Genomic DNA, 14,348 nt, shown 5'->3' with positions numbered 1-14,348 from the left:
ACAAGGCAATAAAACTGCTGATCAAGCAAAACAGAAGTATTCATCGTGGACCCACTAGCTGCGGAAGCTAGCTCTTCAATCAGCAAAAGAGACACATTTAGTCCACTATGACGTTTTGATGATTTTATTAAATTGGAACAATACAAACAGAATACCATTCTAGGTTAATAAAACTAACACAGACACTCTTATGCCTGTTAGCATAATAGCCAATCCTAACGGCTCTAGCTAGTTTACATTACGATAGCACATGCAAATATGCATGAAAACAATACTATTAAACATGTGACAGTTGAGTTATTTAGTTGGTTAAACTGACCAATATTGTTTGGAGTATTGAATGAAGATTCCTTTCAACCAGAGATGCTAGGAACGACGAGAAGACGGACCAGCACCTGTACTTCCGGTTTAAATACTGCAGACATTCACACTGCAGCACCGGCAGTGAGCAAACTGGTCCAAAAAATGCTGTCATAGTACAAAGAATAACATACCCTTTCACTACTATTTGTTTAATTCAAAACTTTATTAGCACTAGCAAAGAAAAATCAATAAATTAGCTGAACCATTTTATAAGCCACAGGGTTCAAAAGTGTTGGAAAAATGTAGTGTCTTATTGTCTGTAATTTATGGATGATGTCACTTTGTTCTTTTGTACAATCCAATCCAATCCAATCCAATCCACTTTATTTATATAGCACATTCAAACAACAAAATGTTTCCAAAGTGTTGCACAACAATATTAAAAACAACATTCAAATACTATCCTGAGCTCCACCAATGACTGAATAAAAACAAAAAAATTAAATAAATACATATAAAACCAATATAAAAACAATATAAAATAAATATGATTAAAAACGATTTTAAAGGTGAAACCAGTCAGTAAATAGAAATCAAAATTTTAAAACACAGAGGGCAACAGAGGACCACGCAACTCACGTAGTGTTAAAAGCCAGAGAATAAAAATGGTTCTTAAGACGAGACTTAAAACACTCCACTGTAGGAGCAGTTCGAATATGGAGGGGCTGTGTGTTCCAGAGCTTAGGGCCGACCATAGAGAAGGCCCTGTTTCCCTTGGTTTTAAGTCTGGTCTTGGGCACCACGAGCTGGAGCTAACTCTCGGACCTCTGAGCGCGCGCAGGATTGTAAATTTGGATGAGGTCCGAGATATAATGAGGTGCCAGTCCATGTACAGCTTTAAAAACAAACAGCAAGAGTTGGTACAGAGTTGGTGAGTGATTGCTAAACTACTAAGAAAATAAGAGAGAACTTCCTGTTACCATTTCCTGTACACCTCAAGCTCTCACAATATGTTGCGCTTTACCTGAGACGTTTGGTTGTATCCACCCCATCTGACACACATATCCTGACCTCTGATGAGTTGTCCACAAGGATTGCACAAAATTCCAATTCGATTTGAGATTGTCTCCCATGTTCTAATTTGATTCCATGAATTTGGATCAAATTTAAATTGAGGTCGCAAACAAGGAGTATAATTGGAATTCAAATGAAAGCAAATGGAATTTCATGAAATCCCTCTTGGTAGTTTTGGTGTATACCAGATTCATGCTTTACAGCAGGGGTCCTTTATTTTTTTTTTTTTCAACTACAGAGGCCCACTCAAATATTACCACTGAATTAGTGATCTTACTGTATTTTTCAATCTCACAATTATTTATGTCTAACCTACCTACAGGTTAACAGGATAAACATTGTAAAACCATTCACACTCACATTCACCCACTGTGGCCAATTTAGTTTCGCCAATCAGCCTATCCTTGTGCATGTAATAAATATTAATCTGTTTTTACCCCTCATCTTTATGACGCCCTCAAGAACATTGCCAATAGCTAAAACTGCCACTGGATTTAATGTTTGCATGAAATTGTGGATGTACACATTAGGAAGTAATGATTCCTCCTTTTCTGTTGATGTAGATAAAGTATCGTCTGAAGTCTTCTCCTGCTAATTACTTTCAAGTTCATTACAGGCTCACTGTGAATAGATTCTCCTTGTAAACTAAGTTGTCTGAATTTTTAAGAGGGCCAAGTGTTTACGGGACATATAAGCAAGTTGTTTTGTTTACAGCATGTACTCCAATCATGTAAACGAGGCATAGTTTGTTCTTGCCGCTCCTTTACATTCATTGCTTTCATTAACATTAGTGTGGATGACCGCATATTTCCTCACTGGGCCCACGGAGTAATGTATCCCTGTTTTATTTTTTATGAGCTACTACAGCTGACTTAGTGTGTCGTGGTTGTCAGGCATGTGGCAAGATTTGTGCATTGTTTGATTGAAAATATTATCATATATGTTCCTCTGTTTGTGCAAATGGTGCATAATCTAAAGCATAAGTAATATGACATAGCCTATATGTAAAGTGGTGGTGAATACATTTAAAGGAAAATAGTGCATGGCTGGCCAGTTTGTGGTTTGCAAAATAGTACAATAAAATAGAGCTGGAACTATAGTTTGTGCATGTTAACCATACACATATAACGGAAGGTTTCAATTCGAATAAATACAAATTAAATCCCCACACCCCCCATCTCAAATCTGTAACAAATGAGTCTGGTCTTATCACAATTAAAACTTGCTGTGGTACGAAGTCTGCGCCAGTTTGTTTTTTTAACTCCACAACGATTCCCTCCTTTCCATGCTCGCCTGTTGTCTTTTTCAGATGTAAAATTGTGTTAACAAAAGGGATAACACTTGTGAAAAGGCAAGAAAAACACATAAAATGCACACACTGAAGCACTGCCAAGTGATTAGTAATGTGGTGTACTGCGCAGCAAGTGACATGGCACCGCCTTTCCAAAAATGTTGCGCTTTACGACAAACAATGGCTGCAGGCGGGACACAAAAATGAATGAATGAAGGATTCGTACACATAGATGTGATTTGCATAAGGAGGCATATTTGGCTTGATCTAAAAGTCTGTAAACTGAAAAATTGGCAAATAGAGGGGTTTGTAAATTTAGGTTTCTTTGTACTTGGATATCATATTTTCAGGTAACAGTGTACACAAATATGTTTTTTTTTTGTAAACTTACAAGATCTTCAACCGGCGTGGCTCAGTTTGTACAATAGGAAGGGGATTCATATGGCCCCATCGGTCACGTTTTATCTGACACATGAAATGTGACAAATGGGGGGGTGCACTATCTACTTCAGCCGCCAGATTGCAGTAAAGTGTGGAGTACCTTAAAATATGTTTTGTGGCAATTCCAACTTTGAACACAGCGTCAGTTTCTATGTAGAGTGGCTCTTTCCATCTTTTTCAGCAGACTGCATTGCAAAGTGTTTAACCCCCCCTCCTGCCATGCAAGAAACACAAAGGAATTGGGCCATATATATATATATATATATATATATATATATATATATATATATCCATCCATCCATTTCCTACCTCTTATTCCCTTTTGGGGTCGCGAGGGGCGCTAGCGCCTATCTCAGCTACAACTGGGCGGAAGGCGGGGTACACCCTGGACAAGTCGCCACCTCATTGCATGGCCAACACAGATAGACAGATAACATTCACACTCACATTCACACACTAGGGCCAATTTTTGGTGTTGCCAATCAACCTATCCCCAGGTGCATGTCTTTGGAGGTGGGAGGAAGCCGGAGTACCCGGAGGGAACCCACGCATTCATGGGGAGAACATGCAAACTCCACACAGAAAGATCCCGAGCCTGGGATTGAACCCAGGACTGCAGGACCTTCGTATTGTGAGGCAGACGCACTAACCCCTCTACCACCGTGTATATATATATATATATATATATATATATATATATATATATATATATATCGGTCCATTCCCTACTGTAGAGCGGACGTTCCAGCAATGTGTTCTGTCATTCTAGTCACTACTGTTGGGTCCTTGGGCAAGACACTTTACACACTTGCTCCCAGTGCCACCACACTGGTTTAAATGTAGCTTAAAGATGTAGATCATGTGTTTCACTGTGTTAAGCTCTTTGACGCGCTATATAAAAATAATTCACTTCACTTCTTTTGTTCTTCCTCAGGTTCTCCAGTCATTGTTGGGATGAGCATCAACATAGCAAGCATCGATTCCATCTCAGAAGTAAACATGGTGAGTACGACAGTGGACAATCATTCCACCTCAAGTCTTTCATAGAGGTCCTCTATTCCGCCCATAAAACCCAATAAATAACCATCCAAAAAAGGACCAACAGTACTCCATTTATATTTCATGACTTGAATATCAACCAAGTATTAGTGATATTGTTATTATAAGAGCTAACACAGACAAACTATTCATAGTGGCGACTTGATCACCAGTTTATGCTGCTATGTTTACATCATCGAATGGTCAACTGTTTGTTCGTTTCCCTGCTCCTTGGAAGTTTATTCTATATCATAAATCATGCATCTCACCTGGGTAAGAAGAAGGCTGAGGCAAATTTCACCAAGTTGGTAAACTTTGACAGCCAATTTAGACCCGATAATGGAGAGAGTAGCACAGAAAAAAAGCTTGGCTACACTTCCCTTTTATTTGCGAGTATTATGAGTCATATTTCATCCAAACAGGACTATAACAAGATTCTATCAGTCGGCATCTTAATAACCGCAGAGTGAGTACAGCAAGTGATGTTTTATCGAAGTCTGCAGTGGGCAGTAATCAGTTATGCTGTGGGAAAAAAAACATAAGTTGTTATGAGTTTTTTAAATTAACCCAGTTAGCTCTTTATCTTCCACCCGACACTTGACTTCTTCCCGGGAGTGAAATCCAATGGCGGTTGACTGCAAGCAGCACGCAAACGATATTAGTACAAAAGGGGCTTGAATCTTCCTGCAAAAACAGATACGAGCAAAAGAATCAAACAATGCAATGGACTGGATCCCTATACTTAATCAAAAAAGATTTGTCGAGTGATATCAAGGATTATAAATCGTTTGCATTCTCATACATATCGAACTGATGAGCTTCAGACGCCTTTCTAAACGACAAATCAGATGAAAACTTGCAAAAGCATGGAGGTCTACAGCTTCTTTGTGTGTGACTTGGTAAAGGAACTTGGTATCAAGACTCTCAATACTGGATAAATATGCATTGGTTTTGCTCAAGTAAGGTTGCATTACATGATTTAACTTCAAGTCTCGATAAGCCATTTTTGTTGCTATTGTTGTACGTGCCCTTTACGAGTAGCGTGTTTTTCTTTATCAAAATATAACTATAGAGCTCGACATATTTTATGTGCTGAAAGCTTCATTTATGAAATGCTGCCTTTAATAAAAGTTTAACTCTTTTAGGTCTTGCTCACATTTGCTTTCGTTTATTTAGCTTTTCAAAACACCCGCAACAAACATGTGTTTAAGAAATACAAAAAATATGAAGGTAATACTTACATAGGAAATAATAAACTTTGAAAGTATATCAAAAAAACCTTTAACGAAGTGATCACTGCAAATTTGTGCATTCTTCGACCCTGCTCCCTTGGACTGGAGTGTAAGCTGCATGCTTTTTTTGTCATTGTTTAGTAAAATCTTGTACTCTTCCGCCCTTTTTTAATTACCTCTCCAGGAACTCTGAAGAAATGTTAATCCTTTTTGCGATTTGAACAATTCGTACAGCCGAAAATAACACAGCATCGGGCATTTTTTCTTCAAGAAATGTTAAACGCCATTACCCATTGAGAACAGAGCAAGCTTGACCACAATGCATATTTAATGAGGGTAACGTCAGCCGAACATGACGTCAATTAAATCCAAGCAATACATGGCATGTCTGCAAGCAACCTGAAGAATTGCATAATTTTCCACAAGCTGTAACTGGTGAAAGCTGACAGTAAATTTGGAGCTGGGCCGAATGTAACAAGTAAAAATCTAACGGCTCATCGATGATGGGTTGTCACTTTACACATTTCCACTACAACATAATCTGGAGAAGTTCTGAATCAATATTTATCTAATACCATGACAAATACAAATACAAAACCAACTTATACTTCATAACTCGCCAGAGATGCGGTATTTCTATAGACAAAATTTAAAAAACTAGGAAGAAAGTAGACATTGTGCAGATCGCTACAGATTATTCACTTTATTCAATTTGGCTTCCGATCAACCAATCAGATAGGAAAATGCTGACAATAATGTGAGTCAGCTTGCAGAGTAACAATCTACATTTTATGTTATAAATGCCATAACAAAAACACAGAAAAGAAGCTCCTCCTCCCTACAAGCTGTTCGCTCCAATGATACCAAAAAGTTATATTTTGTTTTCATCTGACCACATGACATTCTCCCAATCCTCTGCTTTATCATCCATGTATCCATTTTGGTATAAACTCAACTCGTCGTGTTTGGGGGAAGAAGAATACTGAGTTGCATCCCAAGAACACCACACCTACTGTGAAGCATGGGGGTGGAAACATCATGCTTTGGGGCTGTTTTTCTGCTAAAGGGACAGGACGATTGATCCGTGTTAAGGAAAGAATGAATGGGGCCATGTATCGTGAGATTTTGAGCCAAAACCTCCTTCCATCAGTGAGAGCTTTGAATGGTTGACCAAATACTTATTTTCCACCATAATTTACAAATAAATTCTTAAAAATTCCTACAATGTGAATTCCTGGATTTTTTTTTCACATTCTGTCTCTCAAAGTTGAAGTGTACCTATGATGAAAATTACAGACCTCTGTCACCATTTTAAGTGGGAGAACTTGCACAATCGGTGGCTGACTAAATACTTTTTCGCCCCACTGTATGTATATTAATATATATATATATATATATATATATATATATATATATATATATATATATATATATATATATACATATATATATATATAAATATATATATGTATATTTATGTATATATGTATATTAATATATATATATATATATATATATATATATATATATATATATATATATATATATATATATATGTGTGTACCCCGCCCGAGTGCCGTTGAGATAGGCTCCAGCACCCCCCGGGACCCTGAAAGGGACAAACAGTAGAACATGGGTTGATGTAATATGTATGTATACATTTACACATATATATGTACATCAAAATATATAGATTTACATTAGTTGTATCCTTAACAGATTACATAAACAATGTTATTTGCTTTTGCTATTGTTAGGTTGTTTGTTTTGACCAAGAAATAACTTGTTGCTTGGTTGCATCAAACATGACAACTAAGACTTCTGCTCTTGTTGGGCACTTAAATACAGACATGTTTACCAATTTCAAAAATGTGTTCTCCCAATTTTCCAGGACTATACCATCACAATGTATTTCCAGCAAAGTTGGCGAGATAAGCGTTTGGCCTATGGAGAGCTAAACCTCAACTTGACTCTGGATAATCGTGTAGCAGATCAGCTTTGGCTCCCAGACACCTACTTCCTTAATGACAAGAAGTCCTTTCTTCATGGCGTGACAGTCAAAAACCGCATGATCCGACTACATCCCGACGGCACTGTCTTGTACGGGCTGAGGTAAGAACATTTTAAATCACCGCATCGCATTCACATGATTTTTAGATATCTGCTCCATTTTGAATTTTAACTATAATTATATATATCATGTCAGTAATATTGTTCATACTCCTGGTCCACAACAATAGGTACTTAATGATAAAATCTTTCAATATATGTTGTAAAAAGCTGTCAAAACACAGTATGGTAGGATTGTTTATACTGCCTTGTTTTTCTATGCTTATTGTTGATGTCTGTTATATTTTCAAACAACAATTGTGTTGGATGTCATTGCATTGTTCTTGTGTATCCAATAAATTTCTAGTTGTGCACTTTAGGTGGAGTAACCCAGAGCTGAGCTCGTTCAATTACACTATATTGTCAAAAGTATTTGGCCACCTGCCTTTAATCACATGTGAACTTTAAGTGGCATCCCATGGACTTGTCCAAAATGTTTTTGTATCCTGGGGCATTTCACTGGAACTAAGGAGCCAAGCCCAACTTCTGAAAGACAACCCTACACCATAATTCCTCCTCCACCAAATTTCACACTCTGCACAATGTAGTCTGTAATGTAGCCTTGTCCTGGCAACCTCCAAACCCAGACTCATCCATCAGATCGCCAGATTGGAAAGTGTGACTCATCAGTCCAGAGAACGCATCTCCACTGCTCTAGAGTCCATTGGCGACGTGCTTTAAACCACTCCATCCCACGCTTTGCATTGGACTTGGTGATGTACGGCTTGGACGCAGCTGCTCGGCCAGGGAAACCCATTCCATGAAGCTCTCTGCGTACTGTACGTGGGCTAATTGGAAGGTCACTTGAAGTTTGGAGCTCTGTAGCAACTGACTGGGCAGAAAGTCTCTTTGCACTTTGCGCTTCAGCATCGGCTGAACCCTCTCTGTGAGTTTACGTGGCTGAGTTGCTGTTGTTCCCAAACTTTTAATTTTGCTCATTATAAAGTTGACTTTGGAATATTTAGCAGTGAGGATATTTCCCGACTGGATTTGTTGCACAGTTGGTATTCTATGACAGTTCCACGCTGGAAATCATTGAGAGCGGCCCATTCTTTCACAAATGTTTGTAGAAACAATCTACATTGCTAAGTGCTTGATTTTATACACCTGTGGTCAGGCCAAGTGATTAGGACACCTGATTCTCATCATTTGGATGGGTGACCAAATACTTTTGGCAATATAGTGTATGTGTCACTTTTCTCTGATTGCAAAAGTGCACATTTTCATATCTTACATAATTAACACAAAGAGAAACCATCTGTGATCCCTTTGGGGTTTCTGAAAGTAACACATTGTCCTAAGGTGTCTTCAACACCTGAATTAATTGTTGCTCTTCTTAATACCAGTCCTCAAAATATATTGTGATGATGGTGTGACGAAAGCTGAAAAAGTGTTTTGTTCTATGAATAAAAATGGCAGTGACAAGTTAAGTTCACATGAAGTGATGAATTATTAATGTGACAATCAGTGTTCAGACGCTCTGAATTACAGAATTTGCTCTGAAACATGAGGAGATGAAATGGCTCGTTTTTCATTTCACGACTAAGTATTTGGAAGGTCGCACAAACACCAGCACATTAATAGAAATGTGTCTTGGTGAAAAAAGTGGATGCTTAAAAGGAGAACTGCTCTTATTTGGGAATTTTGCCCATCCTTTACAATTCTTGTGTGAGACAAGTACACACGTTTCTCTTTTCTGTGCGTTATAAATAATGAAAAACTGCTAGCAAGAGGCAACTAACAAAGCAATGTGATGGGGATTGACCTATTTTGCCCTATCAAGCCCTCTAAAAATCATCAAAAACCTCCAATAACATTTTATATAAATGCTGTATCAGACACATTCATATCTTACAATATTTACTGTGTTTTCCTCATTTTAAGCATTGATTTCATTGGGCGCACAGTAACAAACACTACTTCTCTCAACAACAACAGCATTTGAGATGTTCTATGTTTGCTACCACTACAAGTGGCAGACGATGTGAGAGATGACGCCAAATGTTTTGGGACAAATAAGGGTGTTATCTTTTTGAGCTTCAATATACGTAAGAAGAACTACCGGTCAAAAAATTTGAGCTAAGTCAGGACTGGCATGACTTAGTGGTGTAAATTCGGAACTAGCCAAGCCATGCTGACAAAAATTGCGACACTGAGTGACACACAGTGTTAACGATGGAAGAGGTGCGTGTACCTAGCAAAGAAGACTGCATCACAACCGGTTGGGTCTGTCTTCAAATAGTCGAAGATTTGATAATTTGATTATGAGAAGTTTGATTCGACTATCAACCTCACAGTTGAATCGTCAGACATTGACTACGTTTCCATGCACTAAATTAGACTGATTTCCCAAATAACTTGGCTCAAAGGAAGCATTCTACAACATCTTGAAAAACCTAATCTGGTCGTGCCTTTGGAAAATCAGACCAACACACCAAGATTATGGGATTGAAAACCAGATCTCTCGAGTAGGTGGCTGCCAACAGTGCCGGCCCAATCCTCCATGGGGCCCGAAGCAAAATTTGATTTTGGGGCCCTCTATTTCTGCCAATAATATTGATTGTTGATCATTCACACACCTCCTATAAACTCATTGCGGGGTTGAACAGTCCAAGTGATAAAGCTTTGTATTTACAGTAAAAGTGTCATCTTGTCTCATCAGTCTTGTACATGTTAGTCTTTAATTACTAGTCTATATTTTTAGTTAATTTTTCATATTTAATGTTTACTTTGTACAAAGAGAGCGCAGTCTACTTAAGTTAAATTCCATGTGTGTTAAACATAACTGGACAATAAAGCTGATTCTGGTTCACTTTATTATTTTTGGTAACAAAAACCTGAAATAACAATGTGCAAAACTAATTCGTAGTGCAAGAAAAACCATTCAGTGCAACAATAAAATCACTTAAACATATATAAAAAGGAACAAATTCAATCGTACAAAAACCAACATAATTAAATTAAATATCAAGCAAATACTTAAATAATATTAATGAACAAAGTTACCAGAAACAAGGTAACATAACTGTTTATAAACAAATATAAAGTTACTACATATTAAAACTATGTAAATGTGCATAACGATGTGCAAAAATATTGGGGGGAAAAAATTGAAAATAAACTACCTTAATTCACACATTTGACCTTCACATCACAGTTTTGTACCTCTGTTCTTCACCACCCACACCACTCCACCCACTCCTTAAAACCTGTGCTTCCTGGCTTTTCTGGAGGCAAAGTCATTTATGACATCACTGTAAGAAATCTGATGGCCGACTTTGTTATTAATACTAATCACTGCCAGTCCGCTCAGTCTTTCTTGAGCCATGGAAGATCTCAAATAGTTTTTTTATTAATTTGAGCTTGGAAAAGCTCCGCTCTGCAGATGCAACAGTCACAGGAAGAGTGCAGACGCGTACATGCAAAAAATAAAAAACAATAATGTTTTGTTAATTGCTTTTGGGGGCTCCCTGGTGGCCGCGGGGCCCGAAGCAAGCGCTTAGTTCGTTTATGCCTTGGGCCGGCTCTGGGTGCCACCACAGAGGACCCTTCGTGTCGCGCATGCGCTTGTCTCAACGCGCGGGACGCGACCCGCAAGAACTGTAATAAATAGGGGACTGTATATTTGCTTCACAAATTAAAATAATTGAAAATTTTCAAGTGCATTTACGGGAGAAAAAAATAAAAAATAGATTTGCTTAAAAAGGTAGCTCAGGCAATGCAGAATGTGACTTCATTCGGACTCCGGAACAAAAACAAGTGTGACAGAAGAGAATGAAGTAGATATATGACAAGGCAAAGAAGAAAGCATACACAAACCACTTGACGCTACACATGTGTGCTCTAAACTCTTTAGCAATAACTCTGTATTCCGCAAAACTGGCAAGCATGTCCACAACAATACCAATCCTACTCGAAGCATGAACAATGTGAGGACTCTTCTTCGGCATGGTAATGCCGGTGTGGTTTTCCCGTGGATGCGTCGAAGCAGAACACAACAAGGTAAGTTAAAGGGTATTTATTTAATAACAAAAGGCTATGAACAAAAACACTGGTGTAAAGAGAAAAGGTAAACAAAAGACGCTAGCATGAAAGCTAGGATAAAACACAAGGAAAACTAAAACTTGGTACGAGGACACAAAAGAGTAAACAAAAACATTCAGCATGAAAGCTGGAAAATAAAGTGGCTTAGCGTGAGAGCTAGCGAGAAAATACATACATGGAATGATTAGAGTCGTCACTGTTGCGCGTGGGCAAATTAGGATCCGAGAATGAGTAAACAGAAAAGGTGAGCTTAAATAGGAGGGTGAAAATTAGTAGCAGGTGTGCGGGGCGAGACTAACAGGTGGACTGATGTGTAACAATAGTGATGGACAAAAACAGGAAATAAACGGGTCAGACTGAGAATGAAAAAACAAACATGTGAAGATCTGAGCAGCAGATCGCAACAAACAAAGGTATTTTCCTTCGGATTTAAAACTCCTTTCATCATGTCATAGAGCTTATTAGATGAGTTTAGAGACATTTCTTAAGATTCTCAGTCCAAAAATTCCCTCAAAACAACTCTCTAAACAAGTCTTTGTTTCTGACCCACATCTTATTCAGCAATTCCGAGAGGGACGGCGAGGCGCGGTTGGTAGAGTGGCTGTGCCAGCAACCTGAGGGTTCCTGGTTCAATCCCCACCTACTACCGACTTCGTCATGTTTGTTGTGTCCTTGAGCATGACACTTCACCCTTGCTCCTGATGGGTCGTGGTTAGGGCCTTGCATGGCAGCTCCCGCCATCAGTGAGTGAATGTGTGTGTGAATGGGTGAATGTGGAAATAATGTAAAGCTTTGAGTACCTTGAAGGTAGAAAAGCGCTATACAAGTATAACCCATTTACCATTTTTGGTAGTAATGTCATGTTCTTAACGCAGCTCATTTGTTGATGCTGTCTGCTATTTAAAAGCAGTATCTCCATTAAAGACATAATATTGCTAATCTGTGTCTTAGTGGTTAGAGTGTCCGCCCTGAGATCAGTAGGTCGTGAGTTCAAAACCTGGCCGAGTCATACCAAAGACTATAAAAATGGGACTTATTACCTCCCTGCTTGGCACTCAGCATCAAGGGTTGGAATTGGGGGTTACATTACCAAAATGATTCCCGGGCGCGGCCACCGCTGCTGCCCACTGCTCCCCTCCCCTCCCAGGGGGTGAACAAGGGGATGGGTCAAATGCAGAGGACAAATTTCACCAAACCTAGTGTGTGTGTGACAATCATTGGTACGTTAACTTTATCGTTAACTTAATATTACAGCAGACATCAAGTATACAACAACTGCGCTTGTTATAGTGTGATGTAACAAGTCCTCCGGAAAAGCAAAAAAGAAAATAAGTAAAAGATAATAGTATGAAGATATTAGTATCATATGATATCAGACACAGAACTGGCTGCCCAAATCCGGTCATCGAGAATCATGTGATGTTACTCACACTTATAGTGATCCGTCACTTTACAGTATTACATAGCATCACTATTTATTGACTATGGGCAAAATATGACAAATCAGATTTGACTATGAAAATCCCTAGTCGAAGACAGCAAATGAAAAATTGTTCGAACAAAAACAAAGCCTGCAGTGGTAGCAACCCAAAATGACCCGGGAAAGATGCCCCAGTTAGCTCCACCAAACGAACAAATGTCCATTAAGTAAGTCACCATGATATTGATTCTGATACCTTGAGCCCGTAGTGCTTGATATCACAGCTATAATCACAGTAGAGCTAGTTGTGTACATACAAAACGTGAACTGTGGGATAATACTTTACAAATATTATGATCGCCCATTCGTAATAGTTTATAGATGTTCTTGTTTCTCAGTCTGTAAAGATTGTTGTCTAATCGCCTTGTATAGTGAGCGAGGATAAATGCACTGTTATGCCAGACATGTAATCTGTGTTAGAGGGCTGTCGTGGCAAAATAGATGACTCTCCATTACCTACATGGTTAGCCACTTCTTGCGAGCAGTTTTTCATTATTCAAAACAGACAGAAAATAAAGGCAAAATCGCAAAACAAAAGTGCAATTCTCCTTGGACACGATCCACTTTGGACTGGACTCTCACGGTTGTGTTGGATCCACTATGGATTGAACTTTAACAGTATCATGTTAGAGCCGCTCGAAATCCATTGGTTTCGGTCCCCTTGGGGGGTGTTGCCCACATATGCGGTCCTCTCCAAGGTTCTCATAGTCATCATCATTGTCACCGACGTCCCACTGGGTGTGAGTTTTCTTTGCCCTTATGTGGGCCTACCGAGGATGTCGTAGTGGTTTGTGTTGTGGTTTGTGCACCCCTTTGAGACACTAGTGATTTAGGGCTATATAAGTAAACATTGATTGATTGATTGATTGATATTTTCTGGGCTATAGTGTGCACCAGTATTTAAGCCGCGGCCACCAAATTTTTGAAAAATAAAAAATCAAATGTACCCACCCGACTACAAGTTGCAGATATATTCTGGTACCCTATGGTTTTGTAAATGTTTATTTACACACCTTAATTGTTTCCAAAGGGTCTCTTTAACACCAGTAAAGTGGCTGGAGTCATTGTCAGGGTCGCACTAGCTGAAGAATAAGCTCCAATCAGCTAAACAGACTCAATAACTCCACAGCAATATTTTGATGAAATTACAAAATTGAAACAATTTAAAAAGAATGCCATTGTAAGTTAATTATACTAATACAGACACTTGTATTTTCCGTAGCATTTTCACTAATGCTAACGATAGCACATGCAAATATGCATGCAGACACTCTTACAGAGATCTTACCTGCAATGATTAATAAGTATGGATATTTTTAGGGAAAATTGTAAAACA

At 38.6% G+C, this 14,348-nt stretch overlaps 1 protein-coding gene across 4 annotated transcripts in view; it reads left to right on the top strand.

The window, feature by feature from the left end:
- gabrb4 (gamma-aminobutyric acid type A receptor subunit beta4) overlaps window positions 1–14,348 on the top strand; it is a 152,538-nt gene that overhangs the window by 86,465 nt on the left and 51,725 nt on the right. For all 4 annotated transcript variants that reach the window (XM_061897862.1, XM_061897860.1, XM_061897863.1 and 1 more), the window contains exons 3-4: window positions 4,044–4,111; window positions 7,271–7,491. In XM_061897862.1, coding sequence (XP_061753846.1) covers window positions 4,044–4,111; window positions 7,271–7,491 — 289 coding nt within the window. The remainder of the gene's footprint in view (window positions 1–4,043; window positions 4,112–7,270; window positions 7,492–14,348) is intronic.

This window comes from Nerophis ophidion, linkage group LG04 (assembly GCF_033978795.1).
Source record: "Nerophis ophidion isolate RoL-2023_Sa linkage group LG04, RoL_Noph_v1.0, whole genome shotgun sequence".
Classification (NCBI taxonomy): Eukaryota; Metazoa; Chordata; class Actinopteri; order Syngnathiformes; family Syngnathidae; genus Nerophis; species Nerophis ophidion.
The sequence above is the reverse complement of the archived record's forward strand: the minus strand, read 5'-3'. Positions and strand labels throughout refer to the sequence as shown.